Source organism: Coffea arabica, chromosome 10e (genome assembly GCF_036785885.1).
Source record: "Coffea arabica cultivar ET-39 chromosome 10e, Coffea Arabica ET-39 HiFi, whole genome shotgun sequence".
NCBI lineage: Eukaryota > Viridiplantae > Streptophyta > Magnoliopsida > Gentianales > Rubiaceae > Coffea > Coffea arabica.
The window spans coordinates 48,576,052-48,603,321 of record NC_092328.1 but is presented as its reverse complement, the minus strand read 5'-3'; the positions used below and the strand labels follow the sequence as shown (position 1 = coordinate 48,603,321).

The window sequence follows — 27,270 nt, the reverse complement described above, 5'->3', positions numbered from 1 at the left end:
ACTATCATCTGATACAAATGATACATGTCAACTAACTTAAATTACCAAGCTAATGAGTACTACTTGCACACTAACAAGTACGTGTATTGACTCGTATCGTAGGTGTAAACATAAAAAGATCGGCAAGCGGAGAGAGACCTGCCATCTGGATCACTAATGAACTTTTAATGGCAGGGAGAAGAGCATCAACCAAAGATGATGAACAGTAAATACAAATATGGATGGGTGAAATGCCTAAACTTGTATTAGCAGTATTAATACTATAAGAAAATGAACTCGAATAGGTATCGATCATGATCAACGACTAAACATGTTTAGGAATTGATCCAAAACTAATGAGTGAGTTTCATTTAAACATTTAATAATATCCCACATCATAAAATTTCTCATATCATCTGCTCTCGGGGGGAAAAAGGAAATAAGAGAAGCAATAAAGAAAAAGAGGTGTTTTTTTCTTTTTCTTTTCTTTTTTTTTTTGTTGGAGGGTAAAAGAAAAAGAGTGTTAGCAGTGTTTTGTCTGGAAACGAGACAGGCTTTGAGAGTCGGTTTCGAATCTTAGAGGAAAAAAAAAAAATCGCTTTTAGCACTGCCTTAGCCCTCAGGTAAATAACCAAAAGTCGGCGTCGCGATAAACCCTATAAATATAATAGTAATCCCAAAGGATCTCGAAAATAAACCTGGTACCTACCGTCCTCAAAAGAATTAGGGTTCTGGCAACTTGCTCTAACATCGTCCAGAAATCAATTAATCGCTCATGGCGGCTGAGAATCCCAATTGCACGGTTTACGTCGGTAAGCTTCTTTTCTTCTGGTTCTGCGGATGCCTTTTCTGTTTTTCTTCTTTTTCCCTGAACTTCACAGAATTCTATTTTAGCGTGTTGAGTAATGGTGGATTAAGTAATTCTGTTTCTTTTTGCCCTAGGTTAACATGAAAGGTTTTTTGGTTTTCTACTCCTTCCTGCTTATCCATAGGATTAGGGCTTTTTTGCCTTTCCTTTCCCCGACTTGCGATTTGTCGTGTCGTGGGCTTCTCATTTGACATTCTGATTAAGCTGATTTTGGGGCAAAAGTATGATTGTTGATTTTTTTTTTCCTTTTTGGCTATTACGTCTCGTGTTGGAATTTGCTAGGGTTTCAGCCTTTTCAATATAGCCATAAATTATAATGAGGATGTTTTATGGTGCTTAAAAATTTATCTATTGCGTTATGAGGTGTAAAATTTATTGTCGCCGAAAATCAGCCAGTGTTTGTTGTTAAGAATTAAAAGAATAGACATCATTGTATTTGGGTTCTGGTTAAATAGAACTCGTAAGTAATCGGACAATGGAAATACACGGTGATTTAGGTTATCTTGACAGACCGCATTTGTCATGGTAGGTTACTCAAATTTGGATGTATCTAATGCCTTTTGGTTATGCCTGTTGCAGGCAATCTAGATGAGAGGGTAAGTGATAGGGTACTGTATGACATCCTGATTCAAGCTGGTCGGGTGGTGGACTTGTACATTCCTCGGGATAAAGAAACTGAGAAGCCGAAAGGTTTTGCATTTGCACAATATGAAACAGAAGAGGTAGCAGACTATGCTGTCAAGCTTTTTTCTGGCCTTGTAACCCTTTACAAAAGAACATTGAAATTTGCGGTATGTCTTTGTTCTTTGTGATTCATCTTGTAAGTTTTACTTTATACACTATATTACTCCATCTTTTTTTGTTTTTTTTCCCCAAGTTTGGGTCTTATGTTTGACTCAATTTGCTGTATCATGTGGTAACTTTTTGCTACATTTGTACTGCTATTCGTGCTCTCTCTCTCTCTCTCGTTTTTGTTTTGTTTTGTTTTGTTTTAACTCTTCAACATTGGCCTCCAAGTCAGCCTGCGACTGGTTTCTCTTTGGGACTCCATGAGACGGTTAAATTTGTTGCTCCTCCTGAGGAGGGGTTTGTGGAGCTTCCGCTTACATCTTCTCTTGAAGAGGCAACAACTGAATTAGCTTATGGACCCTTACACAACTGGTGTAGGCTGACATTTGTAAATTGTGTTGAGGAGGCATGATTTTTCCAGCTTGCATAGAAAGTTTAGTAATATTTGGACATTGAAAACAGATTTCTGGGCAAGACAGGCCCTCAATGAACTTGCCTATGGTAAGTTCCTCTCACAAACCGAGGCCTCACCCTGTAGCGTATAACGAAACGGGCGTTTCTCCAAATTCCATGAGGTTATCGACATCATGCAGGTTTCAAGATCACCAAGTAAACTATTCACAAGGTGATGCATACTTTCAAGACATCATTGCGTTTAGAAACCCTTGCATTTAATATTTACAACTTCTTCTGTTTTTGTGTTTAACAAAATTTGCTTTCTTATTCAGTGCGTGTCACTCCTGGTGTGTCTGTAAACCAGCCAAATGGGTATAGATCCAATTATGACAACAATGATTATGAGCATTCTAATGGATATAGATCACATTATGACAGCAACAATTATGATTACAGTCGAAGAGTGTTTGGGGCAGCATTGGATAATATTAATCGCTCTAGGTTGGGCCGATATGATACACGTGATTCTACCAGTTATTATGCCTCGTATTGATTTATAAGTTAGGTGGATACCAACTATAACTTTTCAGGTATGAAGCAACGTTGCAGATGTGATAATTCGGGTAGCAAAGTAGAAGGTTGTATATGTATAGCTCATGTTTATGGTTTTAGCATTTGTGTGTATCTGCATCTATGGTGTTTGTGTTTTAGCTTTTGCACTTATGAAACCTGAATTTCTTGGAACTTTATGTTGTTGTAGCAACGAGGTCATTTCTATGTTTGTAATCTGAAATTAGAGATCCTAGTAGTGATAATCAGTTGTAATCATTCAATGGATGACTTATTCTCTTCTGTTTTATTCTTTTTTATTTCTGAACCATAATTTGCTGTTATCCTGTATGATAGCTTAACATATATGGCATGGTTTTTTTTTTTTTTTTTTAAAGTCTGATTGTATTACTCTGGAGATATGCCCTTTAGATTTGGAAAAGATTTTTCCTCTCACTTAGTGATTCTCCTTGATGGAGCAACTTTTATGGAACAAGCACGCACAAATTCCTTTTCAATTGTAAAGCTGGGGGTGAGTGTCAGGTACCATATGGCGTACCTGATAATTCCATTCTCCCAAGAACTTGTGATCAGTTGCATTAACTGGAAATCCAAGGTACTATTTTTTGGCTGAATCACTCCAGAAATTAATTTATTACATTCAAGTATGGGAAAAGAGCAGAGTTGAGCAGACAAGCATTATTCCTATCATGTACAGTTAGATTGTTCAGTATGCATTTGTTCATGTGTGCAACATGTCGAGATCAGTTGGTTTATTAGGATTCTGCTTCCTGGTAACTGCTTTACGTTTTCATTCTGATTTGGTCTTGGGAATCTGTGATATCTATCTCGATGTTTGATTGTGTAGCTGCGTGCTGTATCATCATTTGTAAAGAGCCAATCGTGAATATTCTTAGCGTGTGGGGTGTTCTTTAATTTCTTGATTAGTTTCACTCTGGAAGCTCATAGCATAAGAAGCTTCATTGCTTTTGGTTGTTTTGGAGCTTGTACAATTACCAATCTGTTTGTTTTGGCAAATGGGAAAGATTTTTGGAAATTTTTAATTGTACTTTATTTTTATAGGCTCGCAGTCAAATCTTGGTTTGGCTTCGGTAGAGCAGGATTTGATTGTCTACTCCTTGCAAGAGGCCTGTATTTGTCATGAAAATAGTCGAGGTTTACTCTTGTACTGGGCATAGCGAATAACAACTGATAATTTAAAGCATAGAGTTGCAATATGTTTTCCCATTTCTCACTCCATTCCTTGCGCTTTTGCTCTTGCCCTACCCCGTGCCCCTTCCTGCGACCTTCTTTTCATGTTGTGGAGTCAGACAAATGGAGGAGCAACTTTTGTGTCATATTGACAGGAAAAGAAGGGGAGAAATGGCAATAAGATGATGTCCATGGCTCTCGTTGCAGAGAAAATTACAGAAATAATTTGCTGGTGCTCTTAAAAATCATGTGTTTGCTAACGTTGCTCAGCAGTGGATTAGTGGTCTAATGCAATCGTAGCTAGTTGGTTCCACCAGGTTTTCCTAAATTCCCGGGGTCAGTGTTTTGATATTCCAGGGTCTGAATTCTGATGCAGGCAAAATAAAATTAACAATGGTTAAAAAGAATAGGACGCGTGTTCTTTTTGTTTATGGTGTGCCCGCCAAGTTGTCAGGCTCGCTTGATTTGGTCAATTTGCATCGTTGATGACTTCCCACAGAAAAGAGAGTGTCGTCTTCTGCGAGGTTCATGCAAATTTGAAAATCCTCTAATGGCCTCCAAGAAGGGTTACTGAAAAGCATTCCGCAACAGCAATGCCAATACAATTTGAGACTCTCTGGATGTTACAATTTAAGATGGGATGATATGAAATTGGGGAAAAATTGACGCGTCAGTATGGCGTAAAAACTGAGAACTCATAACTACGAAGAGAAAATTTTCATACTTTCTAGTTGATGAACGCGAGTAATAATTGTCAACTGAAGAACTGGAAACTTTGATATCCTGTTGGAGGTGGGAGAAGGAAACTTAACGTAAAACATATTCCTGTCTGTGGACTTGATCATCATCAGTGACTTCCGTAACCTATTTATCAGCAGCTTCGACACTTTCATCTTCAATGGTACAGTCCCCTGTATCCCTAAACCACAAATCTTCATTGAATGCGGTTTCACAGTTGACCTCTCGGCCACCAAATCACCAAATTCTTTCGTGGGAGCCTGCAGGCATGCTCTGGTGAGAAGTTTATCATCTCAATTTGTTTTAGAATCTTTTGTATCTGTTTATAATTAATCATTTTTACATATTCATTGTGCAATGGTTAACCATACATGAGTCAACCATGCGCGTGTATCAAGATTTATATATCATGATTCGGACCGTGCAAAATCAATTTTTATGCCATGACAGGACCGATAACATATCGCTTGTACAAACTAAACAAACACTCGCTATTTTTTTAAATAAAAAAAAAAAAAATTTCTAGTGGGAAGGTATGAGATTTAAGAAATGGAAATGAGAAAGAAAGATCAGAATCTCTAATTATTCTAACCTCAATTCTATTTTAAAGAAATAGCTTCTTTTTTTTTTTTTTGGAGGGGGGCGCTCACAGGAAAAATGTTTTAATATGCTAACATAATACAATCAAGCACATGTTTACTACCTTTATTTCTAAGTGAGAACTAAACGGGTGGTTATTACTAATGCTCAATTCAAAAATAAAATAAAATAGTAAAAAAATAAAGGGTGATGCCTAATATTCAGGTAGGGTAAAATTTGATACTCGTCCGATGATTAATTCGATTAGACGACCGATGGGTAATCCGTCAGGATTTGATATTGATGAGGTGTATTCGATGGATAATCCAATAGAGTTTGGTAAGAGAACTCTAAAATCCTGAAACTCGACGTAAATACACACACATATAGTAGCAATCTTTTTATGCATTGATATTTAGTGATCTTTTTACACTAATAATTTTGAATGTGTATAATAATTTTTTTTTTACACTAACACCTTTGGATGTATATCACAGGTGTATGATAGACATTTTCTTGTAGATTACTCTCATGTAGGTTATATGACCCTACCAAAGTTTAAAATTCAATTTAATGTGTGGATTAAACATTATGTATGTACTAATTTTAGTTTGATAATAGTTAATTACCTTTTTCTCAATCATTCAAATTAGCAGGTAGAAGATAGCCAATAAATAATCCGAACTCGAGAGTGAGAGAGTTTGGTAATGAAAGTTAAAAATCTGTAAAGTTACCCGATGTGATTGGTTAAAAAATTTAGATGCATGGGTTAGAGTTTGACGAGGAATTTTTAAGGACATGCGATCCCAGGCTTCAACTGAGCAATTCCGCACAAAAGCACAAATGATGCAATAGCAGTGTCTCTCAAGAAACAACAGAGTATCTCTAAGCCTGATGATCTTTTTTACGCTTGATTGAGCTGATATGATGAAAGCAAGGCTGCATTCTGTAGCAGGTCATCTGAATAGAAGAGGTCAACAGGATGTCTTTCAGCTGAATTTAAAGATAACCCAGCTAGCCAAAAGAGGTGACATTGATGAGGCCGTCAGAGTATTCAACGCAATAGCACATCCCAACGCTGTCACTTACAACTCGATGATCTCCGCCTATGCTAAGAATGGAAGAATCAGTGAGGCTTGTGCTCTATTTAATCGAATGCCATTTAAGAACTTGATTTCTTGGAACACAATGATGAGTGGTTACTTGTATGATGACTATTTTAAAGAAGCAGCTGACTTATTTGATAAAATGCGTCGAAGGGACTCTTTTACTTACAGTCTCATGATTACTTGTTATGCACGTAGCGGTTTCGTAGGAAAAGCAAGACGAATATTTGATTCGATGCCCGATAAGAGTTGTGCAGCGTGTTGGAATGCGCTGATTACAGGGTATGTCAAGAATGGGATGCTCAGCGATGGTAGGAAATTGTTCAATGAAATGCCAGTGAGGAACTTGGTTTCGTGGAATACAATGCTTTCGGGATATACCCGTAGCGGGCAAATGTGTTTGGCTGCTAAGTTTTTCGAAGAGATGGAAGAAAAGGATTGGATTTCGTGGAATTTGGTATTAGAAGGGTACACGCAAGCTGGTGATCTGAATGCTGCTAGGGAGTTTTTTGAAAGGATTCCCAATCCAAGTGTTGTTTCTTGGGCCACAATGTTGAGTGGCTTAGCAAGGCATGGCCACCTTTCAGAGGCAGAGGGATTCTTTAACAACATGACGGAGAGATATGTTGTTGCTTGGAATGCGATGTTGGCTGCATACATTCAGAATTGCAAGGTTGACAAGGCAGTAGAGTTATTTAATGAGATGCCACAGAAGGATGCTATATCATGGACTACCATCATCAGTGGTCATGTCCGAATTGGTCAGCTTGAAGAAGCGAAGAAATTGTTGGATAGAATGCCTTATGAAAATGTAGGGTCACAAACAGCCATGATACTTGGCTTTATTCAGAACAATAGGATGGATGACGCCCGTCAAATTTTTGATCGCATGAGGAAACGTGACACTGTCTGTTGGAACACGATGATCGCGGGATATGCTCAACATGGAAGAATGGATGAAGCTTTCGATCTATTTCAAAATATGGCCCCAAAGAAAATAGATACTTGGAACACCATGATTGCGGGCTATGCTCAAGTAGGAAAAATGGAGAGAGCACTTGAGTTGTTTGAGCAAATTGAGGAAAAGAATGTAGTTTCTTGGAATTCCATAATTTCAGGTTATGCACAAAATGGGTTATACATGGATGCACTGAAGAGTATTTTGCTCATGATTCGTGATGGGAAGAAGCCTGATCAATCCACTTTTGCTTCTGGCCTAAGGGTCTGTGCGAGTCTTGCAGCTGAGCAATTTGGGCAGCAACTTCATCACATTGTGGTGAAAAATGGTTATATGAAAGATATGGTTGTCAGTAATGCTCTAATTACGATGTATGCCAAGTGTGGAAGTATCTTGAGTGCCAGAGATGTATTCAGTGATGTTGATAACCTTGACGTGGTATCCTGGAATTCTTTGATAGCAGGCTATGCTCTAAATGGATATGGGATAGAGGCATTCAAACTTTTCCAAGAAATGGAAGGATATGCTGTCATTCCTGATCAAGTTACTTTTGTTGGGGTTCTTTCTGCATGTAATCATGCAGGCTTAGTTTCTGCAGGTCTAACCTTGTTCAATTGCATGACGCAGAAGTATGGCATTGAACCTTTGGCTGAACATTATACTTGCATGGTCGATATGCTTGGCAGAGCAGGAAGGTTAGAGGAAGCCTTTGAGTTAGTCAGGAAAATGAAGGTCCAAGCCACTGCAGGAATATGGGGTGCTCTTCTTGGGGCTTGTCGCTTGCATAAAAATGTGATGCTTGCTGATTTTGCTGCTAGGAAGCTTTTTGAAATTGAACCTCATAAAACATCAAGTCTAGTGCTTCTCTCAAATATTTATGCTCAGTCAGGGAGGTGGGATGAGGTCGACAGAGTTAGAAATTTCTTGAATCAGAATGGCATTGAAAAGGAGCCGGGATGCAGCTGGATTCAGGATCAACGCCAGATATTGGTTTTTCAATCTGATGATTATTCATGGCCAAAAACAGCAGAGATATATAGGGCATTACAGATTTTAACAACACAGATTATGGAGCTTTCCTGTTTAAATGGTATTGAGTGTGCTCTTCTTGATGTTGGATGATTTATTTCATCACATGCATCAAATAAAGTTTTAGCGGTACTTCAAAATGCCCTTCTGCAAATTCACTTGTTCAGGTTCTTTTTGGTACTCGTTGAGAATTACCTTGGCTTTGTATGCATGAAGATGATATTGGTACTTGCTTAGGTATTGTTCTAATAATCTTGTACTTACTATTTGGAAGATATTTGGTGCTAACATGCAATACTGGGGATGTTATATTGCATGAAACTCTTGAATGCTACTGCTTAAACTTCAACTGCAGAAAAAGCAGTAGGCTTCAGAAAATAGCTGACAGCCCCCACCTCCTTGCCACTTCCTCGTTTTCTTCTCCTGAAATCCTCTTTTCATGTAGTTAAGTATTTTCAGAATTTATGTTTGTTTCCCTTTATTTAAAAAAAAATTGTTTCCCTTTTGCGTTCATTGTCTGTTAAAATTTCTTGCTGATTTTAATTGTGTAGATAGAACTGCCAGATGGATTTAAGAATGGAGCAAAGCTTCTGGTGAATTTAGATCTGAATATGTTTCTTGTTAAATAGATGTACATATTAAATGAGATGAAGCAGTTCAGAGAAGCTTAGATTACTTTCAAATTTTAAAATTTAACTACGCAGTGACCCATTTCATGTCTCATGAATGTAGATCCTACATGTGAGTAGAGTTGTATGGTACCATCTGAGGATGATCCTGTCATGAGCTAATTCAGAAGTTTGGCACACAGGAAATTTAACATCTGTAAGTGCTGTAAATTCCATGTTTACTTGCACTTTTTCCATCTCCATATACGGTTTAACTGCTTTTAGTTTCGAAAACTCATACTATCATAAACCCAACTATGAAAATGATGCTAAAATAGAACAAGCTCCCAATAAGCTACGAATACTACAATAGGTTACCTGTTTACATCACATAATTGATATTCTATTTACATCTGAAGACAAATTAGGAAAGAAGCGTACATTTGATTTCTTATTTGTATTACATTTTCTTGATACAGGACACATATTCAACACGAATTATTATTCTGATAGAGCTAGTCACAAACTCTAAATTGACAAGCGACTATGAGGCTATCAAAATCAACCTGCCTCTAGATCTCGACCCCATATGCACGAACAGACAAATATAAGACACGTGAAGCAAAAGATAAGAGTGTGTAGAACATGGTGAATGTCAGATTAAATGTAAGACATGTGAAGGTCCTAAAAGTTTGTTTCTCAGGGTTTGGTAAAGCTCTATATCTTTAAAGGACTTTGCAATACGAAGTTCTTCATGTTCATTTTGTATTATAATAGTATTATTGTTTGAAACTTTCCTTTTGGGAAATTATGCAGGAGAAAGCTGCACTAAATACCTGTTTAGAGAGCCTCTTAATACAAGAATATTGTAATCTTTCAGGTACCAAAAACTCTTTGATTAGTAGTTACGCTTTTGGGTCACTTCATATTGACTTAACAATTCAGCATAATTATGAAATATGAACTCTTTTGTTCAGTCTTGACAGAAATGTCAACTTCTAAATGTGTATGTCTGGATAGTAATTCAACTACCTGATGTAAATGAATGCATTTATTAAGAATGACTTGTGGTAGTTCTATGTATGATATTTATCTTAGTTAAAAGCTGCTCCACTTTGAGTTTGATTACCTTCTGTAGTATTACTAATACTATTGACTTCTTCTGCATGTCCAGAATTTTTTTTAATGCAAATTTATTGACAGATGTTTACATAAGGAAGTAAGATATCATTCTGATGAAATGGGAGGGAAGACTAGTGTGAGAAGGTTGTTCTTTGACCTTCTTAACACTGTAGTATTAACTGTGTATACATAGTATTTGATCTTCACAACGTTATGGTTTTCCCATAGTTTTCATTTTAGTACAAGAAACTCGATGATTCTACAATGTCAACAAAAATTGGTGTGCACACTTTCTTATTGCAGTTCTGGTGAATTAATGTTGGCAATAGGTCAGATTTTGTTGTTTGAGTTTTTCAATGACTACCTTACTGAGACTCAGCAGAAATTTGATGACCTGAGTATGGTGTTTATTATCAACTGGTATTGCAGTTCAATATGTATATCTCTTTTGGCTCTTGGCTCTGATCATCGCACCCCAGATCATGTAAATTAGTGCCAGTAATTGAGTTGCAATTAGTTTTTCTTATCTTTTCCTGAATGCTTCTCAACTTCCACTTGGAACATCATTGCCAACTTGTCAATTTCCATTCTGCATTCAGTTGGAGAGCAGATCACATGATGCTATACTGTGCCAGGAGGCTTTGGATTGGTAACTGAAGTTCATCAGATATGCATCCATAGTGGTGTGCAAGATGATGCAAACTATCAAATTTAACTAGACATCCATGTGAAGAGGTGGAGACATAACATACAAAAGAGATCAAAAGAAAAACAAGCTAGATTTATGTATGTTTCTAATTGTAAGCAATGAGAATAATGTCATCATCAATATAGTTTTTGTAGTTAGGCATCGTTCAAGAATGTGGATGTTTGAATGTTGGCAGTGAGAAGCATTCTAGTCTGGCCTACTACATTAACAACTTCATATTTCTTAAAAATCTGAGTTTTACATGGCATATATAACATTTAAAACATTATACTTTTGAAATTTCTTTTGCATCATTGATTAGGATGATTTGAAGCAAATTATAATGATCAAGAGATATATGAATCTTCGTTATCGTTGGACTTCTCTATTGGCACTGGCTAACCAAAATTACTGAGACTGTTTTAATCAAGTACACAAATGTGTTTATACTTCATAAAGAACGAAAAGTGTTGATAACAGCATAACAGAGATATAAAATGTTCTGCATGTAGTTCTCTGAGCATGATATATTGTTGTAATTTCTGGGTACTGAAAATTTGTGTATCTTACTCATCAATGCAAAGTTTGCTACTTAGCTTATTTCTTGCTTGGTTGAAAGTTTAGATTTCTCCTGAATAAACTGTCTCACTTCCTTAACAAATAGTGCAGACTCAGGCAGCTCTGGAAAGTTATAGAAACCATGAATACCATTAGGATATTCAACCAACCAAACGTCCTTTCCACACCTCCTCAACCCCTCACAATACCTTTTCTGCCAATCCTGCAATGGATCAAACCCTGCAACAAATACCAGCGAGCTTGGAAAATCCTCCGGCACTGTGTCTGCTGCTTTAAAATTTGGTCCATCTCTGAAAACATTGGCTGCTTTATGGTTTCTATCAGCACCTTCGGGCAAGAAATTCCTCCACATCCTGTCTATGCTCTCGATATTGAGGAAAGGCACTCTTGTGAGCCTCAGTTCTGATGCAGTGCGCTCTTCTCCACCAAAAAGTGGTTGCATGGCTAGCAGCCCAGCAATCTTTATTTTCTTAAACTGGTGAGAGTCTTTGCAGGCCCTGTGTGTTACATGGTGGGCTATGTTTCCTCCAGCACTGTCTCCGGCTATGAAGCATTTGCTCAGGTCAGTTTTGGAGGGCAAAACAGCATAATTTTGTGCTTCTATATACTTAAGGGTGTCGAAACCATCATCATAGGCACAAGGGAATCGGTGTTCTGGGGCAAGGCGATAGTTAACAGATACAATGGTTGCGGGTATCTGAGCTGCTAGGTTGCAACAGAGAGCATCAAAGCTCCTGGAGTCCGGACCAAAATATGTGAATCCACCTCCATGGAAATAGACAATGAGTGGCAATGTTTCAGCTGAGGATTTGGTGTCTGGGACGAAGAGGCGGAACCAGAGGTTGCGAGAGGGGTCGACGGAGATGTCAGAGGAGGAGACAGGTACGTCATTGAAGACTTTGGTAGTGGGAGCTATGACTTTTTGGTCGAGGAGGCTGAAGAGACGGCGGTTGATGGTGCCATCAGAGCGGACACATACTTTTGCAGCAAAAGTGCCGATGGAGATTTGGAGTCTCGTCTTAAAGGGGAGAGGCGGTTCCATTGCTGTGACCTATATAAGCCTCAATTTGGTAGTATGTTTGTGAGACTCAGATGCGGTTGTCGCTGCTTTTATGGCTTCATGGTGAACGTTATTTGCTAAGCAGACTAGCAATGAAGAAGCCAACAGAAAGAACATAAACCAGGTACCACATCTCCAACTAGTAATTCCTGCCGGACATCAGATGCCAACCTAAATTACTAAAAGTTGAATCATTGGAATGGAAACAATAATGGAAGAAAAGAACGAGATGTTTTTGTTGCATCTGGATGGACAGTGCGGCAGCAAATAATTGAAAAGAATCCAACTCTTGTTGTTTACTTATTTGACCTCGGAGCTCTAGTAGTAATTCCAACTTGAAAAATGACATTGCATGTATGTTTTGACGTGCATGTCTCGTATACTTTTGAAGAATCCGTCCGTCGTTTGTTTCCTTTTCTCTGCTTTTGCGTGAATCTTTGATTGTGCTGTGCTAAGTGATTAATAAAACTAGTCCAAGAGCTTCCCACTAAGGAGATATACAGATTCCTTGTTTATACAGCAACACGAGTTCAAGCAATGGCTCACATTTTTAAATTTGTAGTTCCATCCTTTCAGGTGGTTTTACCCGGAAAAACATAACCAGAAGAAAGGGGGAAAAAAAACGAAGATTATGATCAGGCAGAAGCTGAGACATATTAATTTATGGAGTTCTCAGAACTTCTGTAGCAATATTTTAGAGAGAGAAGTGCCGATCGAAATAAAGAAACTGATGTCACACCAACTGAATTGGCTCTTATTCATCACATAAATGGATCGTCTTGGGAACATATAAAGGGAATATATATATATATCTTATGAACTGATTGAGTTCCAGCTCTTCCATCAATAATGAGTGATGCGTCTGTAGGGTACTTTGAAACACTCGTAATCAAGAATTTGCGGGCTTGCAGACATGGTTTTTGCAGTCTAATGCACAGGCTTCTTCCTTGGCTTCGTCTGCAAATTAAGATTGAAAAGCAATGTTGCATTGCAGTATCCATTAATTATGTATATTTATGTATGTTACAGATTGCGGAGGTGATCAGAGTTTGAACGGGGAATTAATTAATTAAAGATCCCTACGTACCATCGTGGAATTTGGAGCATTTCTCGAACATGCATCCAAGGTTGCAATAATGGTGGCCAGCTGGGGGTGGTGGTGGTGGCTGCTGCTTCTGGCCGCCGGCAGCAAAAGATGGAGAAAGAGAACCACAGTGCTTTTCGCAATACTTGAAGCACCTCAAAGGACTGATACCACTGTGTTTGCAACCCTCCAAGCAACCTTCTAAGCAGCCTCCTTTTTCTATGTGTGCTTCGGCTCCGCTCATCATCATCAAGCAGCCCCATAACAACAAAGCCATCATCATCACCATCACAGTTACTGCATGTTTTCCGGTTCCCTCCATAATTTTCTTTTTCTTGGTCTTGGTACGTAATCCTGGAGTAGTGTATGATTTCTGACCTTTGTTGGAATTGGCATGGCACATGTATATATATACATATACAGCTAGAGCAAATTTGTGTGTAGGTGAATTTTTGCTGATCAACTTAACATCATTCACACTAGACGGGTTCCAAGTCTTTCACAAATTTTGCATTCATTACTTACTCATCTCTATCGAATGATTTGACCTGTCTTGCACTTGCACCTGCTTCACATCTTGCTTCATTTAGTCGTCAATGAATCAAAGATTATGACTAAATAATCTTAATTAGGTAACTACTTCCAACTAATAATGCTGTATTTTTTTACAAATTATCTTTGGGTTTCGTCTGTACTTTTTAGTCTATCTTGAAAAACAAAACAAAAATAATTTGGCTCTCTTTTTTTTTTTTTTTTTTTTTAATCCTAAAAAACTGTTCATACAAAAACACATGTCATGAATCTAACGGTGATAATATATATACTATCAGTGTATATAAGATTTACTCTAATTTATATATCAAGCATTAAAGAATAACAGATGTGCACTATTATTACAGGCCCAGGCCAGCAACAAACAAAATACTGATAGGCCCTACTTTTATAATTGGGCCACTGCCCGTTCCGCCTTCCTAAAGGCTAAAACACTAATACCAGTAGTAGTAGTACAAACGAATCGGGTCAAGTCGGTTCATAGTAGGTCCAAGTCTCTTTCTGTTTCCAGAACCAACTAGGGTTTTTGTTCTTCTTTTTCTTTCCTTCGTTATTCTATCATTCGCCATTAGAGATATCCGATTAAACCACAGTTTTGTCGTTCACCAAATCACAATCATAATCTAGTAAGTTTTGCCGTATACCTTTTCTGGGGATTAGATTTTGTAAAGATTAAAAAAAAAAAAAAAAAACTCAATCAGGGAAAGATGAGGCCGATACTGATGAAAGGCCATGAGAGGCCCCTGACATTTTTGAAGTACAACAGAGACGGCGATCTTCTATTCTCTTGCGCCAAGGATCATACTCCAACCGTCTGGTTCGCCGACAATGGCGAACGCCTCGGCACTTATCGTGGCCACAACGGAGCCGTCTGGTGTTGCGATGTCTCCAGTGAGTCCCCCACCCCCCCCTCCCGACCAGCTCCCATCGCCACATTTTGTTATCATATCGTGTTCTCTCTAGTTTAATTATGAATTTTGTTTAGGTTTATAGTGTCATTTAAATCATTTAACCTTTTTTTTTGTTTTCACTTTTACTTATAATTCAATTCTCAGCTGAATATCGGTGTGCTGATGCTGGTGTTGTTTTTGTTTCCCCATGAAACATATAGGTAGAGAATTTTAAAGTCCCTTGTCTCCCCTGGTCGAAATATGCGTAAAAGGAATTTTTCCAATCTTGTTATTTCTCACGCAGCTAACTAATTTGTTGAAACATATACACGTTGTATGAATTTTCAACAATTCATATTTTTTTCAAGTAAATCTGTCTGGCTGTTCCATCTCCGTATCCTGATATAACACACTGGTGCTGCTGCTACACTTTATATTTTCTCGCTCGCGAATGCATGTAGCTACTTCGCATTAAGAGAAATTTTTGAAAGATGTGGTTTGCAATGTTCGGGGAGATTAAAACTTACATTAACATGTTAAGATATACAGTTTTGTGTCGAGAGTTAGTGTAAATATGGGTCTTTAATTTAGGGTAATGGTTATACTGATGTGGTATTTTTGGTTTAGGGGATTCGTCTTTGCTGTTAACTGGAAGTGCGGATCAGACAGCAAAACTTTGGAATGTTAAAACAGGGACTCAGCTGTACACTTTCAACTTTGACTCGCCAACTAGGTCTGTTGATTTTGGAGTTGGTGATAAACTTGCTGTCATAACAACTGACCCCTTTATGGGATTGCCTTCTGCAATTCAAGTCAAACGAATTGCCAGAGATCCTGCTGACCGTGAGTTGATGTGTTCTTTTGTTGTTACTTGCAAAAATGATGATCTTATGCTTGTACTTTTTTTATTTGGAATCTTATCTGGGTTCTGTACTTATATTCTGGTTTGAACATTTCTGTTCTGTTTTTCAATCTGAAGGGATGACTTAATCACCATTTCTATGATGCTATGTGTACCAGAAAGAAAAGAGCAGGAAAACAATTTAATTGTTTACACATTGACTAATTTTGGACTTTAAAGAATTGTATCGTTCTTTAATCCGGATTCTGTGTTATCTCCAATTTCTTTCTTCCATCACATTATTTATTTTGCTTGTAGATGTGTTGATTTACTGGATTGTAATGGGTTTTATGTTACTCGGACTCTTCACTTTGTCCCGCCATACCTGTGTCGGACTCTTCATTTGCTCTAGGTTACCCATGTCCACAGGACTCCTGTACCTGGATCCGAGAAACATAGAATGTTTTTATACTTCATCATTATGATGTGAAGCATCAGTTTGTGCATCCATGAACCCACATGCACTGACAAATTTCCCTGAGTTTTCTTGCTGTTTTTTGTGCTCATAAAGCCAGCTGCAGCTGTTTGATGGTTTCTCTTTATTATGTTTTCCTTGTAGTAATCATGTAAAATGCCCTCACCCTCCCCCACCGAAAAAAAAAATCCCTTAATTGCTCTAATTTCTTGACTAACTAGTTGTTTGCCAAAAGTTCTGACATCATTCATTTCGCAGAGTCCGGTGATTCTATTCTTGTACTCAAAGGCCCTCAGGGAAGAATTAACAGGGCTGTTTGGGGACCTTTGAACAAGACTATCATAAGTGGTGGTGAAGATTCTGTAATACGTATCTGGGATTCTGAGGTTACACTTTCTTGTTTGACTTTTCTAGCTTTTAGTCACTCTGTCACAAAGATCTTTTGTGTGCATCATTGGGTTTACCGTAGCATATTTGTTTTACACTATTTTGCTGCTTCATGTCTCTGTTTTTTATTTAGATTCTTGTACATCATTTAGGCATGGATGGAAGTTAGTCTTCTCTTACTTTTTTTTTTGTCCTTAAATTTTTTTAATATCAGACTGGGAAATTACTCAAAGAGTCTGACAAGGAGGCTGGTCACAAAAAAGGCATAACATCGCTTTCAAAATCCAATGATGTGACGCATTTCATCAGTGGTTCTCTTGATAAGTCAGCTAAAGTATACTTCTTTGTCATCTTTGGTTTCTTTTTTCTTTTCTCTTTCTTTTGGATGATCCCCTTCTCTTCCTTTTACCTCTACCATCTGTAGTTTATTATTTCCTTTTTGTCTTATTTGTTTGTTGTTAATCTTTTTTGTTAGCTGTGGGATATGAGAAATTGACACTTCTGAAGACCTATACAACTGAACGTCCTGTGAATGCAGTTGCAATGTCCCCGCTTCTTGATCATGTATGTACTGGTGGAACATCTGTAATTGTTTTTTACATTTATTGATGCACTAAGTAAGTTTGCTTCTTGTTTGTTCTGTGGATAGAGTATTTGTAGGTAAGATGGATCAAATAGCATTTATTGATTAACAAAATGTGCAGAAGCTCTTTATGTATATCAGCTTACTTTCGTACTTATGTGTTCTTTATTGAGTTGGTGCATCTTTTAAATGGTGTCTTGTCAACTTTTCTTGAAATTTTTGGTTGGAAATTCAGTAGCACAATTTATTAGCCATTCCTTGTGCACTTTCTGATGTTAGATCATCAGTATTGCAATTCATCCATCAAGTGTTTATTTTTAGTTTCCTTATGCTGCCAATGTGACTGATTTATGGTAATTTTTTATTATAATGATAGTAAGTAGTGTCTTGATTCTTGCATTGGAATTTGATGATGTTTGGTCATATATTTCATAGCTGATGAACTTTAAACTAGCACTTATAATCATTTTCCCTTAACTCTGTGGGTGCTGCAGTGTTTAGAGAGCAGGCAATCTAGTTTCTGTTGGCAACAATCTTTAATTGGTGGGTTTTTTAGATATAATATAATAAGTCTGGGTGTCAGTGAATTCATTTCGGTTTTGGTTTTCCTTTCTATAACTTCTATATAATTTTGTGATGAGCAGACAAATTTTTTAATTTGAAGAACAGTATACATCCCTTGGTATCTTTGGGGTTAATCACCTCTAACCAATTCGTTGAGGGAATGACACTTTAGCTGTGGTCAATGTGGTTAGAGGCCAAAAAACGAGATTGATTGAATGAATTTTACAGAAATTCCAAACTGCTTAACTATTTAGAGGTGTTCCATTGAGGGACCATATCATAACATGTGCCTGCTCTGTTAGTTTGGATGGGAATAACCTTAAAATTTCTGTAATGTCTAGTAGAAAATAGAGATTCTGGCATGATTATCTTCCTATTAGTTGGTCGAACTGATTTTATGATTGTCATTAATTTAATTTCTCATATTTGTGCTTTCCTGGTGTGTTGATTGCAGGTGGTACTTGGAGGTGGTCAGGATGCATCATCTGTTACTACCACTGACCATCGTGCTGGAAAGTTCGAGGCAAAATTCTATGACAAGGTAGATAATTTTCTTGGAATGAGAGAGATGATATGCAGCTTTTAGGTCCCTCATAATAGTTGAATCTTTTATCTTGTGTTTAATTTGTATCCCTCATGGCGTGCTTGGTCAGGTTCTTCAAGAAGAGATTGGAGGTGTTAAAGGTCACTTTGGGCCAATCAACGCCTTGGCATTCAATCCTGATGGAAAAAGGTAATATCTTGCTTTGTATGGAGGTGGCGTACAATCATTTATGTTACAATTGGAATTGATTGGTGCTTGCTAAATTCTGGTATCTGGATTTCTGAAGAAAAGTAGGCATGTGCCAGAGCTTGTGAAGCGTCAAATTTTCAGTTTTTGGTTCTACAACTTGGATATACACTGTTGCATTTCTGTTCATGCTATGAAATGCTTCAGTGCTACAGTTTTTGGGTATTCAGCCTGCTTGTTCGATTACTTTGGTAAAAGCTTTGGATTACTACGGACTAATAATGCAGATCGGTGTTTGTTCTTTCTTCTGCAGTTTCGCAAGTGGAGGTGAAGATGGGTATGTGAGACTGCATCACTTTGATCCAGACTACTTCAACATCAAGATCTAGACTAGAATCGTCAAATTAAGGGATCTCCTTTCTCCAACAGCTCTTGTAGTCTAATGGCCAACAATTTTGCTTGTGGATCTTACTTAAAACGCTCTAGTCTATGGAAGCCCTGTATTCGTGATTAATCTATTTTACAACTTGAGGAAACCGTGCCTAAAAAGAAAAAGGAGAAGCTATAGAGAACTGTTTTGCGGTTTCGGAGAACTTTTTTTTTTTTGGGTCTCGAGTATGGATTATGTTCTATCTATCCTCTGTTTGTAGGAAAGAGTTGCTTGTTAGAGAACGATTGGTATTATTAAGTGGAGCGGGCATCACATTGTGAAATGCCAATAGATTTATAGTAAAAATTAACAAAGGAATATTTGACAATTTGATTAATTTCCCAAGTAATGTTAATAAATTCTTAGTTTTCGTAGTATAATAGTACCCTACAAACCAAATATGCCGGCCGTTGTTCAGCCTCTGGTTTTTATTTTGGTCAATCGAGCAGCAAATATATATATATCGAATCCATATGAATGTAGCAGAGATTTACAGTCATTAACTTCCCGGCCGGCTTAGTGGCAAAAGATCTTTGAACTGTACTACTGGAACTTTTCAAGCTCCCACAATGATTTTATCGAAATTTGGAGAGAAGATGCAACCTAAAGCAAGTGAAGCTGCCACAAGATTAAATTTTATCGAAATTCTGAAACTAAAATCATTTACATCGCGACCCGGCTGAGCGTCAAGTTTCCCTATGCTTCTCTTTGTAAATGAATTCATTCATGAACGACGTTTTTCCGTCTCTTCTCTCGTAAATTCGCAACTTTTGGTTGGAAATTGGAAGCATGCATTAGTGTGTTTGGATAGTAAATTATTTGAAATAATTTTATGAACAAATATTGTAGCACTTTCTTGATTGCAAGATGATTGAAATATGTATTAATGATGCAAGTAAGATAGTACATATAAATAAAGTGGAAATACGTGTAATCCAAACACACTCTGGTTTTAGGTTTTGGTTTCATAGATTAGCTGAAAGAAGCGTTTGCGTAAGGTAGAACTCGGAAATCATTTGGTTAAAGCATTTGATATTCATATTCCACCACCTAATTTGCTAGTGGTAGCACTAGCATGATGATGCCCTGTTTTTGGACAAGCAAGCTAGCCTAGCACCGGGGAATACATATCTACAATTTTCTTTTTTTTTTTTGTGGCAAATTCAAATCAACTTTGGACTAATGGATTGATTATAGGAGTAATTAATTAGCATGACTACTCCATCTCACATGTTGAAGCTCCCAGCAAAGAATGCTAACGGTCCAACTAAAGCTGCATTAATATAGGTTGCAGGCTCCGAGTGACTGTAATCCGTCCGATCATCTGGGAAGAAATCATTCTGATTTGGACCCCCCACGACGGCTCCAGTTAAGATGTTAGGATTCGAATTGGCGGTGTAGTAGAATGGTTGGAATCCGCCTTCACAGCCGAAGGACTGAGGATGAATTGCTTCCGAGGGCAAGGAGGAGCCTCTGTGGTGAATTCTTCTTGGATAATCTGAGCCGTATCCCACCATGTACGACATTTTCAAAGGGTTTTCGCCTAAGATATAGTCCACCTGTCTCTTTGAGAGGCTCCTCAAGGTATTCGAGGTGACCAAAAGGTTTCCACAGTTGAAGGTGTGCTTTGTGGCTGCCATGTATTTGGAATATGTGGTGAGCAAGAAGGTTATGGATGTCACGTATTGCAGGTTACTCTGGCTTAGCTTGAACATCAGCCCTCCTGCAGTTCGTTCACAAACAAGATTCATGCCATCATGCGATTTGCAGAACGAAAAGCCTGTTTAAACTTTTTGTGTCATGATCATTATTACCTGGCGTATATTGTGTGCTTGAATACGGAGAATTTGGTAAAATTCTGCACACAAAGTCTTCAGCTTGTTGCCTATAAGGCTCAAATGCCATGTCTCTGTTCAGCAAGCTTCTCTGCGATGGACAATTGATTGTTATACCTTCCATTTTAATGCATGTCCAACGAGAATTTGGATATATATTAGCTGTTTCATTTTATGTTTCGATGTGATGTTGCAAGTTTTTACCCTTGACAGCAGAACACGAGCACCGGCGTATTTGTTGTCCCAGCTAAAAATGTCTGTTCCATCATTGGCTCCCAGACTTTTGATGAAATTAAAGTAGTAAACATTGTTCGTTGCTCTGAAGAGCCAGGCTGCCCCCCATAATAACTCATCCTGTGAACAGAGGAAAAATCAGATTTAAAAATGAATGATTCATTCTGAAGGTTAGTATTCTTTGGGTGAAGAATGAAAAGAACGTAGTACCTTATAACCGGAATATGAGCAGTAAAATGGACAAACGGCAGAGCCGAGGGAGTCACTGTAAGAACCTCTGTATTGAATTGCAAACTGCATGACTTTCTGAGCAGTTCTCAGCAGCAGTCTAGAGTATGCCGGATCAACTGTTCGGAAGACCAAGGAAGCAGCAGCCAATGCAGCAGCAGTTTCTCCTGCCACGTCGGAGCCCGGATTGCTAGGTGAAACAGAGTACACGCTCCTGACAGTGTCCATGTCCTCAGGCCTCTCCCAGCACCTGTGGTCAGAGTTGGGGTCGCCAACACCAACGTAGAGCTTGCCAGGAGTAGCCAAGGCGCACTTGAGAAGATAATCGGTGGCCCAACGGATCGCAGCTCTTGCACTCTCTAGCTCAGGTCCCATTTTCTTGCCATACTCAAGTGTGCTCCAAGAGAGCATGGTGGTCGTGAATGCCATTGGGAAGTTGAATTTCACATTGTCTCCAGCATCGTAATATCCCCCGGTTAAGTCGACCTGCATGCACATCCAAGCTCCTTTTAGACAAAATCTTTTTCCTCCTAACATGGAGGGAGGAATTTTGTATGAAAAGCAGTTGGTTGACTTGGGGATTTCACGCTTGTCATCAGTAAGGACTAAGGAGACAATCTTTTTTTCAGAAATGCAATAATGAAAGAGCAAGTGATTTTGTGTTTGCAGATAATTGCAGACAAGATTATGGCAGAAGCAATCATGGTGTCGAAGGCATACTTTTCAATAAGTGAAAGTGGAGAGTTGTTATAAATTGTCAAGGACTGAGAATGGACTTTGCATATACGCATCTAACAACATGCTAGCTAGTAGCCAGGCCTGCAAGACATGAAGTTATTTTGATTTTTGCAAGACATGAAGTGATGCTTCAAAAAACAATAATAGTACGAGGTTGGACGAAGCAAAAATCGTGTATAGACAAGTTTGTCAATTATCAGTTTCTCGTCCTGCTCTTCTGCATAGATTTTCATTTCAAATCATTTGCAAAGTGTAGACTGCTAACTTGAAACTCTCTGACTATTGAACTGTGTACAACTGCAGACATGAAAAGCCATCATGTTGGACCGAAACCTGTAATGTTTCTTTCTTTCTTTCTTGTTCATTCATGTTTTCCCTCCCGTATAGCAAATGATGGCCATGAAACTAGCAGATAGAAAATAAAGCCAAAGAAGAGATAGAAATATATAGTTAAGTTAATTGGATGTACGTACACGGGCAAAAGAACCATCGGAGAGGCCTGAAGCGGACCTCCAATCAATTTGTTGGGTGCGGGGGAGCCTCCCTGACCTTTGGCCTTGAAAGAACAATAAGGACTTTGCCAAGGCATCTCTGTAGTTGGGCGTCGACCCCCCTGCTACTTTAACAACTTGCCATGAGTTCAATGTGGAAGAGAATAAGATTACAAGGCAGAGGAAAGCCAGGGCCATTGCTTCTTTGCTTGCGCTTGGGGGAGGGGGAGAGGGGAGGTTTGTTTTATTTTTCAAGCGTGCAATGGCCGCTGGTATTGTAATGTAATCTTGGTCAATGCATGTTAGTTTAGAAGGAATTCAGGAGGACCCTTTATATAGGGCTTGGAAATCCAATCCAATCACCCCTCACGTAAATTTAGGCTTTACATTCATTCAATCCTTCATTTTTATTATATATATATACCTGTCAAATACCGGTTTCATTATGGTTGAACCGGATTCTTTTGCCAAAAATCAAAATTGAACAGTTGTAGTAAAACTCGATCATGGCGTTGGCTAGGAATTGAATGCAAATTTAGAAAATTGGGAAGCTATAGCTTTAAAACTACTAGTAGTAAAAGGAAAAGGGTAGAGAATGTAAGGCCAAAATTTATTATTCCTACCATGAGCATCTCGTTTTCTTTCTTGCTCGACTCCAAATGCTGTTGGAGAAGAAAAAATTTTGAAAAGACAAATGATACTTAGCCTAACAAAAATGGTCAACAAGAAGTTGAAGCATTGAGCTTCGGACAAAGTGGGATTTGTCTCGCTGTTGCCATTTTTTTTTTTTTAAATAGTATAAGTGAAAGGCGTCGAATCTAAGATCCATCATTATTTGCATTCCCTTCTTTTATATCACTTAATTCATTCCTTCCCTTGAGGGAAGTGTTGACTACTACGTCTCGAGAGAGCATTCATTAATACGAGCAAGTCATCACGAGAACGAAATTATATGTATTACTAATATTTCTTTCTTTTGGTCATGTTTTTTCACCTTCACTTCGCTTTTCTACATATTAATACTCGAACCTTTTGTAATTTGGGACGTCTCAAAGGCAAATCGTAAACAGTAGAAGGTGTGAATAGAGTAGCAGTAGCACTACTGATACAGTAGGTTAGTATTTAAAAAAGATTTTGAGGCGTGTCATGAATGCAAATTATGAGACGATTTTTTCCTTTTTCTTGGTCTAAGAACAGCATCAATGACAATGATGACATATTCTTTTTGTTCAGAATTCGGATTGAGTCATTAATTTGCTCCGGGGGGGGAAAAAAAGAAGAAGAAAACGGAAATACCGGAAGAATAACTGCCTGCCTGCCAGGCGCTTTTCTAGAGAAGCGTGTAAGTAAGTAAGTAAGAAAGGGAAGGCGCGAATGACGGTTGGTTTGGGGCCTCTCTCAGCCGCTGCCGTGGATCGCGCTACGATATCGGCTCCAAATAAAGTTGATTTTAATTGACAGTGTAATTGAGATTGGACTAAAATAGTGATTGCTTTTCTGGGACCTCATTGCTTACCTTTCTTGATTATGGTACTTTCTTGGGAACACATCTTTGGTTACCTTAATTTGCAAAAAAAGAAAGAATTTTTTTTCCTTTCTCGACCAAAAAGAAGCACCATTTTTTCAAAAGAGTCGAAGAACCCGCCCGTGGATTGTGCAATTACTTTATAGCGTATGCTTGGGGATGTCAAAAAATTTGAGATAAATCAAAAAGGAATCTGGACATCAATTCAGAATTTCAAGTAACTATTTGCCATTAAATTCGAACGTGTTTTTTTTTTTTTATTTAACAAACGGCAACAGGTAGTCTGGTCTACTCTAACTTCTATTCTAACCTACACTAGAGGGAGGGAGAGGCTCAATGGACCCTAGAAAAAGTAATGAAAACTGAACCATCATCGGATCAAATTTAAAATCTTTGTTAGTGACCAACTGTCCTTTAATTCGAAGGTGCTTACAACAGAAAAAACTTAGAGAGAAGTTTCACACTTAATGTTGGCATTTACATCCTTCAATCTAAAAAGGTTTATACATTATGGATTAATGTGAATTATTTTCTTCTTCTTTTTTTTGAAAGGGGGGGTTTGGGGGAGGGGTGGGGGGATTGGATAATTAATAATGTAAGTAGGTGGACAGTTGACGGCTGAGAGAATGAGACGAAGGAATAATAAATAATGGCATAGAATCTGGATATTGTCTTTTGCATGCGCGCCGGTCTAAGTCCAGAGACGGGTTAATCATCAATAATGTTCCCCTGATTTTGGGGGCAAAGCTACCCAGCTTACTTAGCTCGGAGTTTTGAAATTGGAGTAAATTTAAATTCAACTTTTGTACACATGTCATGAATCCAACGCTGATAGTGTATACACCGTTAAATCCCTGACATATGTACAAAAGTTGAACTGAAGATTACTCTGCATTTTGGACATTTACTGAAATTTTACCATGCATGTGAGTGTGTGACTTGCATAACGTCCATCAACATGAGGAATTTGGGTATTTCTTGGCTGTATGTAATGCTCAAGATTAGCCTCCGGAGCATTAAATAGGACAACTTTTCTTTTCATTTGATCTGAAGAATAGAGAGGGTATCAGCCAACAGTCTACATGTCCTAAGGAAGAATTATTTGCATATCAAACATAATCCTTAGCGATCACTGATTACAAAAGGCAATGACCTTAAATGTATATACACTATAGATAAGTAATCTCCCTGCATCCAACTCCAAAGTGGAATCTTTATAATCTTCTCAGACAACAGATACAGATAGATTTACACCATCCTCTCACAACTCAATGCTGGGGTGTTACAGTTACAAACAGGCAATTTGTTTTGTCACAAAGCAAAGATACTAGAACAAGTACGCAATTGTGTTCATGAAATGAAGCAATCTAAAAATGAACCATACGTTTTTCAAGTGCTTTACGCCTCCTCATGCACTAACTACATTATCCTTACTTTTGTGTGTGTGTGTGTGTGTGTGTGTGTGTGTTTTTTTTTTTCCCCTTTTCTTTAAACGTGGCATCATTATATGCTGGTTTTGTTATTTAGCTTGTAAAAATTGCAATATTTGCATTTCAATTTTTTTTTCCCTAAAATTTTATGTTAGATAGAACTTGTACAATTCTCTTTGTTATGACAGGTTGATCTGGGGGCCCAGGGAAGCGGTATTGGGCTCCTGTATCTAAGAAGAGGAAACAAATCTAGGAAGACATCGGCCTGGTCCAAAATAATGTCAACATTCGTAATACTACAAGTTTTGCGATGCCCGGAACTAGATGTGCAGTGCACATTATTCTCATTTTAAAATTTAACACAGACCAATTGATTTTTAGTATTTACTCAGTTAATTAATATAAATTGATTAGTTTAACAGACCAATTTTGAGAACCAAAACATTTCTTGTTCTTTAGCAAAAATAATAAAATCCTTACTAACACCATGCACATGTGGAGAAGACACCTTGAATGGACATAAATTTAATTAAACCTAAGGCAACATTTTGTCTTTCCATTACAATTACACTTTTCTTCCTTTCTTATTAGTATAAAGTACTAACAATGAACCAGTTTACATTAATTAAACAACTATTTTTTTTTTTTTTTTATAGTGTGAGTGGAAGGATTCGAATTCGAAATTTCTCACTTACACTCCCTTCCTTTAAAACTACCGATCCATAATATCATATTTGCTTCTCGTGAATTCCATCTATGCTTAACTATATAAAAGTTTGGCAATCATCATATATTGTTTTTGGTGAACATTGATAAAATAGAATCTTTATGCCTAGGAGCTTTTTATTTTTGTTCTTTCTTCCGGTACTTGTTGAATTAGCTAAAAATTAACAGCACGATGACATCGAAATAGACTTTAAAACGTTAAGCCAAAGAAAGTAATATATTCTTGCTGTTGCTTTAACTAACTAATATTTGCTCGCTGCTTCTTATCCACAATAATTCTTCTTCGCAAAAACCTCTTCCTATATGTTTAAAGTTCTCCTATTCCAATGCCTGAGAATTGTGAGACTTGAGGTTGCAGAGACGATGGCCGGCTATGATAGAAGGCATTAATTTGGCATCCAGAATGATTTTCCGATGAAGCAATTGTGCTTGAGGGGGAGACGTGGTGAATATCACTGATGCATAGAAAGATCATTTAATTTGACATGAGAAATATATAAAATGATGCTACTTAAATCACATGATCTACAACGAACTCAGACTATGAACATTCTATGGATTGGTAGAGTAGCTAAATAAAGTTAGGTCATCGATGAGGTCCATTTTTTTGTGTGGCAATCAATATATTCACAAAAGTACTTCATACTTTGCAATACTGGCTAACTAACTTGCCGTCTGTATGCTTTTTCTAGTAATCCAACGGAGATAGCTGGGAATCTTTCCACACTGCATCACATCTAAGATCTCTAGCAAAATAAGCTATGTATACCTTTAGCTATATGGTTTACTTTTCTAGTTGCAAAGGAAAAGGAGCATGACAAATCAGATGGCAAACTTAGGATATCTTCTAACACACGTATGCTTGCGAGTGCATCGTGATTTGGATCCTCGATTCTGAGTTGACGCATAATGTTATTCCAATTCTGTTCTCTTACTTTTTCTGAGGCTAACCTCACTGCTTTTACTGTAAGTTACTCCCTCGAGTCTTTCATGGGTAAATAAGGGCATTTCCTCCCCCAAGTCTCTCATGGCTCAATGACTATGCAAAAAATGTATCTATGTTCATGAAATGGGATAAAGAGGTTTTATCCATTTTGTTTTATTTTTGGGTTTGGTTAGTATAAAAGCAAGCAATGCATATAGGTCCAATTCTATAAGCAATAGTTTTCCTTGCACCCGTTTGGCAAGTGAGTGTTTTGGGTGTTTGTCTAAAACTTTACTGTAGAAGTAGTTGTAGTAAAAATTTTTGATGTATGTAAATTTTTGG

At 37.8% G+C, this 27,270-nt stretch overlaps 5 protein-coding genes and 1 pseudogene across 11 annotated transcripts; 3 read left to right on the top strand and 3 right to left on the bottom strand.

The window, feature by feature from the left end:
* Window positions 1–533: 533 nt before the first annotated feature.
* On the top strand, window positions 534–2,558 carry LOC113713053 (uncharacterized). Its single transcript, XM_072067534.1, has 3 exons — window positions 534–791; window positions 1,427–1,638; window positions 2,099–2,558. The coding sequence occupies exons 1-3, from the start codon at window positions 755–757 to the stop codon at window positions 2,309–2,311; spliced, it is 462 nt and encodes a 153-aa protein (XP_071923635.1). The 5' UTR covers window positions 534–754; the 3' UTR covers window positions 2,312–2,558.
* Window positions 2,123–13,861, top strand: LOC113711725 (uncharacterized). Of its 7 annotated transcripts, none has more exons than XM_072067533.1 (7): window positions 2,123–2,261; window positions 3,665–8,264; window positions 8,936–9,028; window positions 9,291–9,520; window positions 9,628–9,691; window positions 11,291–12,384; window positions 13,290–13,861. In XM_072067533.1, the coding sequence occupies exons 2-3, from the start codon at window positions 6,035–6,037 to the stop codon at window positions 8,950–8,952; spliced, it is 2,247 nt and encodes a 748-aa protein (XP_071923634.1). In that variant the 5' UTR covers window positions 2,123–2,261; window positions 3,665–6,034; the 3' UTR covers window positions 8,953–9,028; window positions 9,291–9,520; window positions 9,628–9,691; window positions 11,291–12,384; window positions 13,290–13,861. The 7 variants fall into 7 exon arrangements, with proteins under 7 accessions (XP_071923634.1, XP_071923631.1, XP_071923630.1 ...); XM_072067530.1 differs by having other exon boundaries at window positions 3,665–8,332; XM_072067529.1 differs by having other exon boundaries at window positions 3,665–8,440; window positions 9,291–9,477.
* LOC113711620 (probable carboxylesterase 18) lies at window positions 11,214–12,242 on the bottom strand. The gene has a single exon (XM_027234774.1). The coding sequence runs from the start codon at window positions 12,240–12,242 to the stop codon at window positions 11,214–11,216; it is 1,029 nt and encodes a 342-aa protein (XP_027090575.1).
* LOC113711726 (protein TAP1-like) lies at window positions 12,980–13,747 on the bottom strand. Its single transcript, XM_027234912.2, has 2 exons — window positions 13,348–13,747; window positions 12,980–13,217 (listed from the first exon to the last, which is right to left on the bottom strand). Exons 1-2 carry the CDS (start codon window positions 13,745–13,747, stop codon window positions 13,150–13,152), a joined length of 468 nt encoding a protein of 155 aa, XP_027090713.1. The 3' UTR covers window positions 12,980–13,149.
* A 474-nt stretch (window positions 13,862–14,335) lies between the features above and the next one.
* Window positions 14,336–18,959, top strand: LOC113710904 (eukaryotic translation initiation factor 3 subunit I-like; annotated as a pseudogene).
* Window positions 18,960–19,811: 852 nt separating this feature from the next.
* On the bottom strand, window positions 19,812–22,636 carry LOC113711896 (endoglucanase 9-like). The gene is made up of 5 exons (XM_027235131.2): window positions 22,305–22,636; window positions 21,076–21,579; window positions 20,836–20,985; window positions 20,611–20,722; window positions 19,812–20,519 (listed from the first exon to the last, which is right to left on the bottom strand). The coding sequence occupies exons 1-5, from the start codon at window positions 22,518–22,520 to the stop codon at window positions 20,023–20,025; spliced, it is 1,479 nt and encodes a 492-aa protein (XP_027090932.1). The 5' UTR covers window positions 22,521–22,636; the 3' UTR covers window positions 19,812–20,022.
* Between the last annotated feature and the right edge of the window lie 4,634 nt (window positions 22,637–27,270).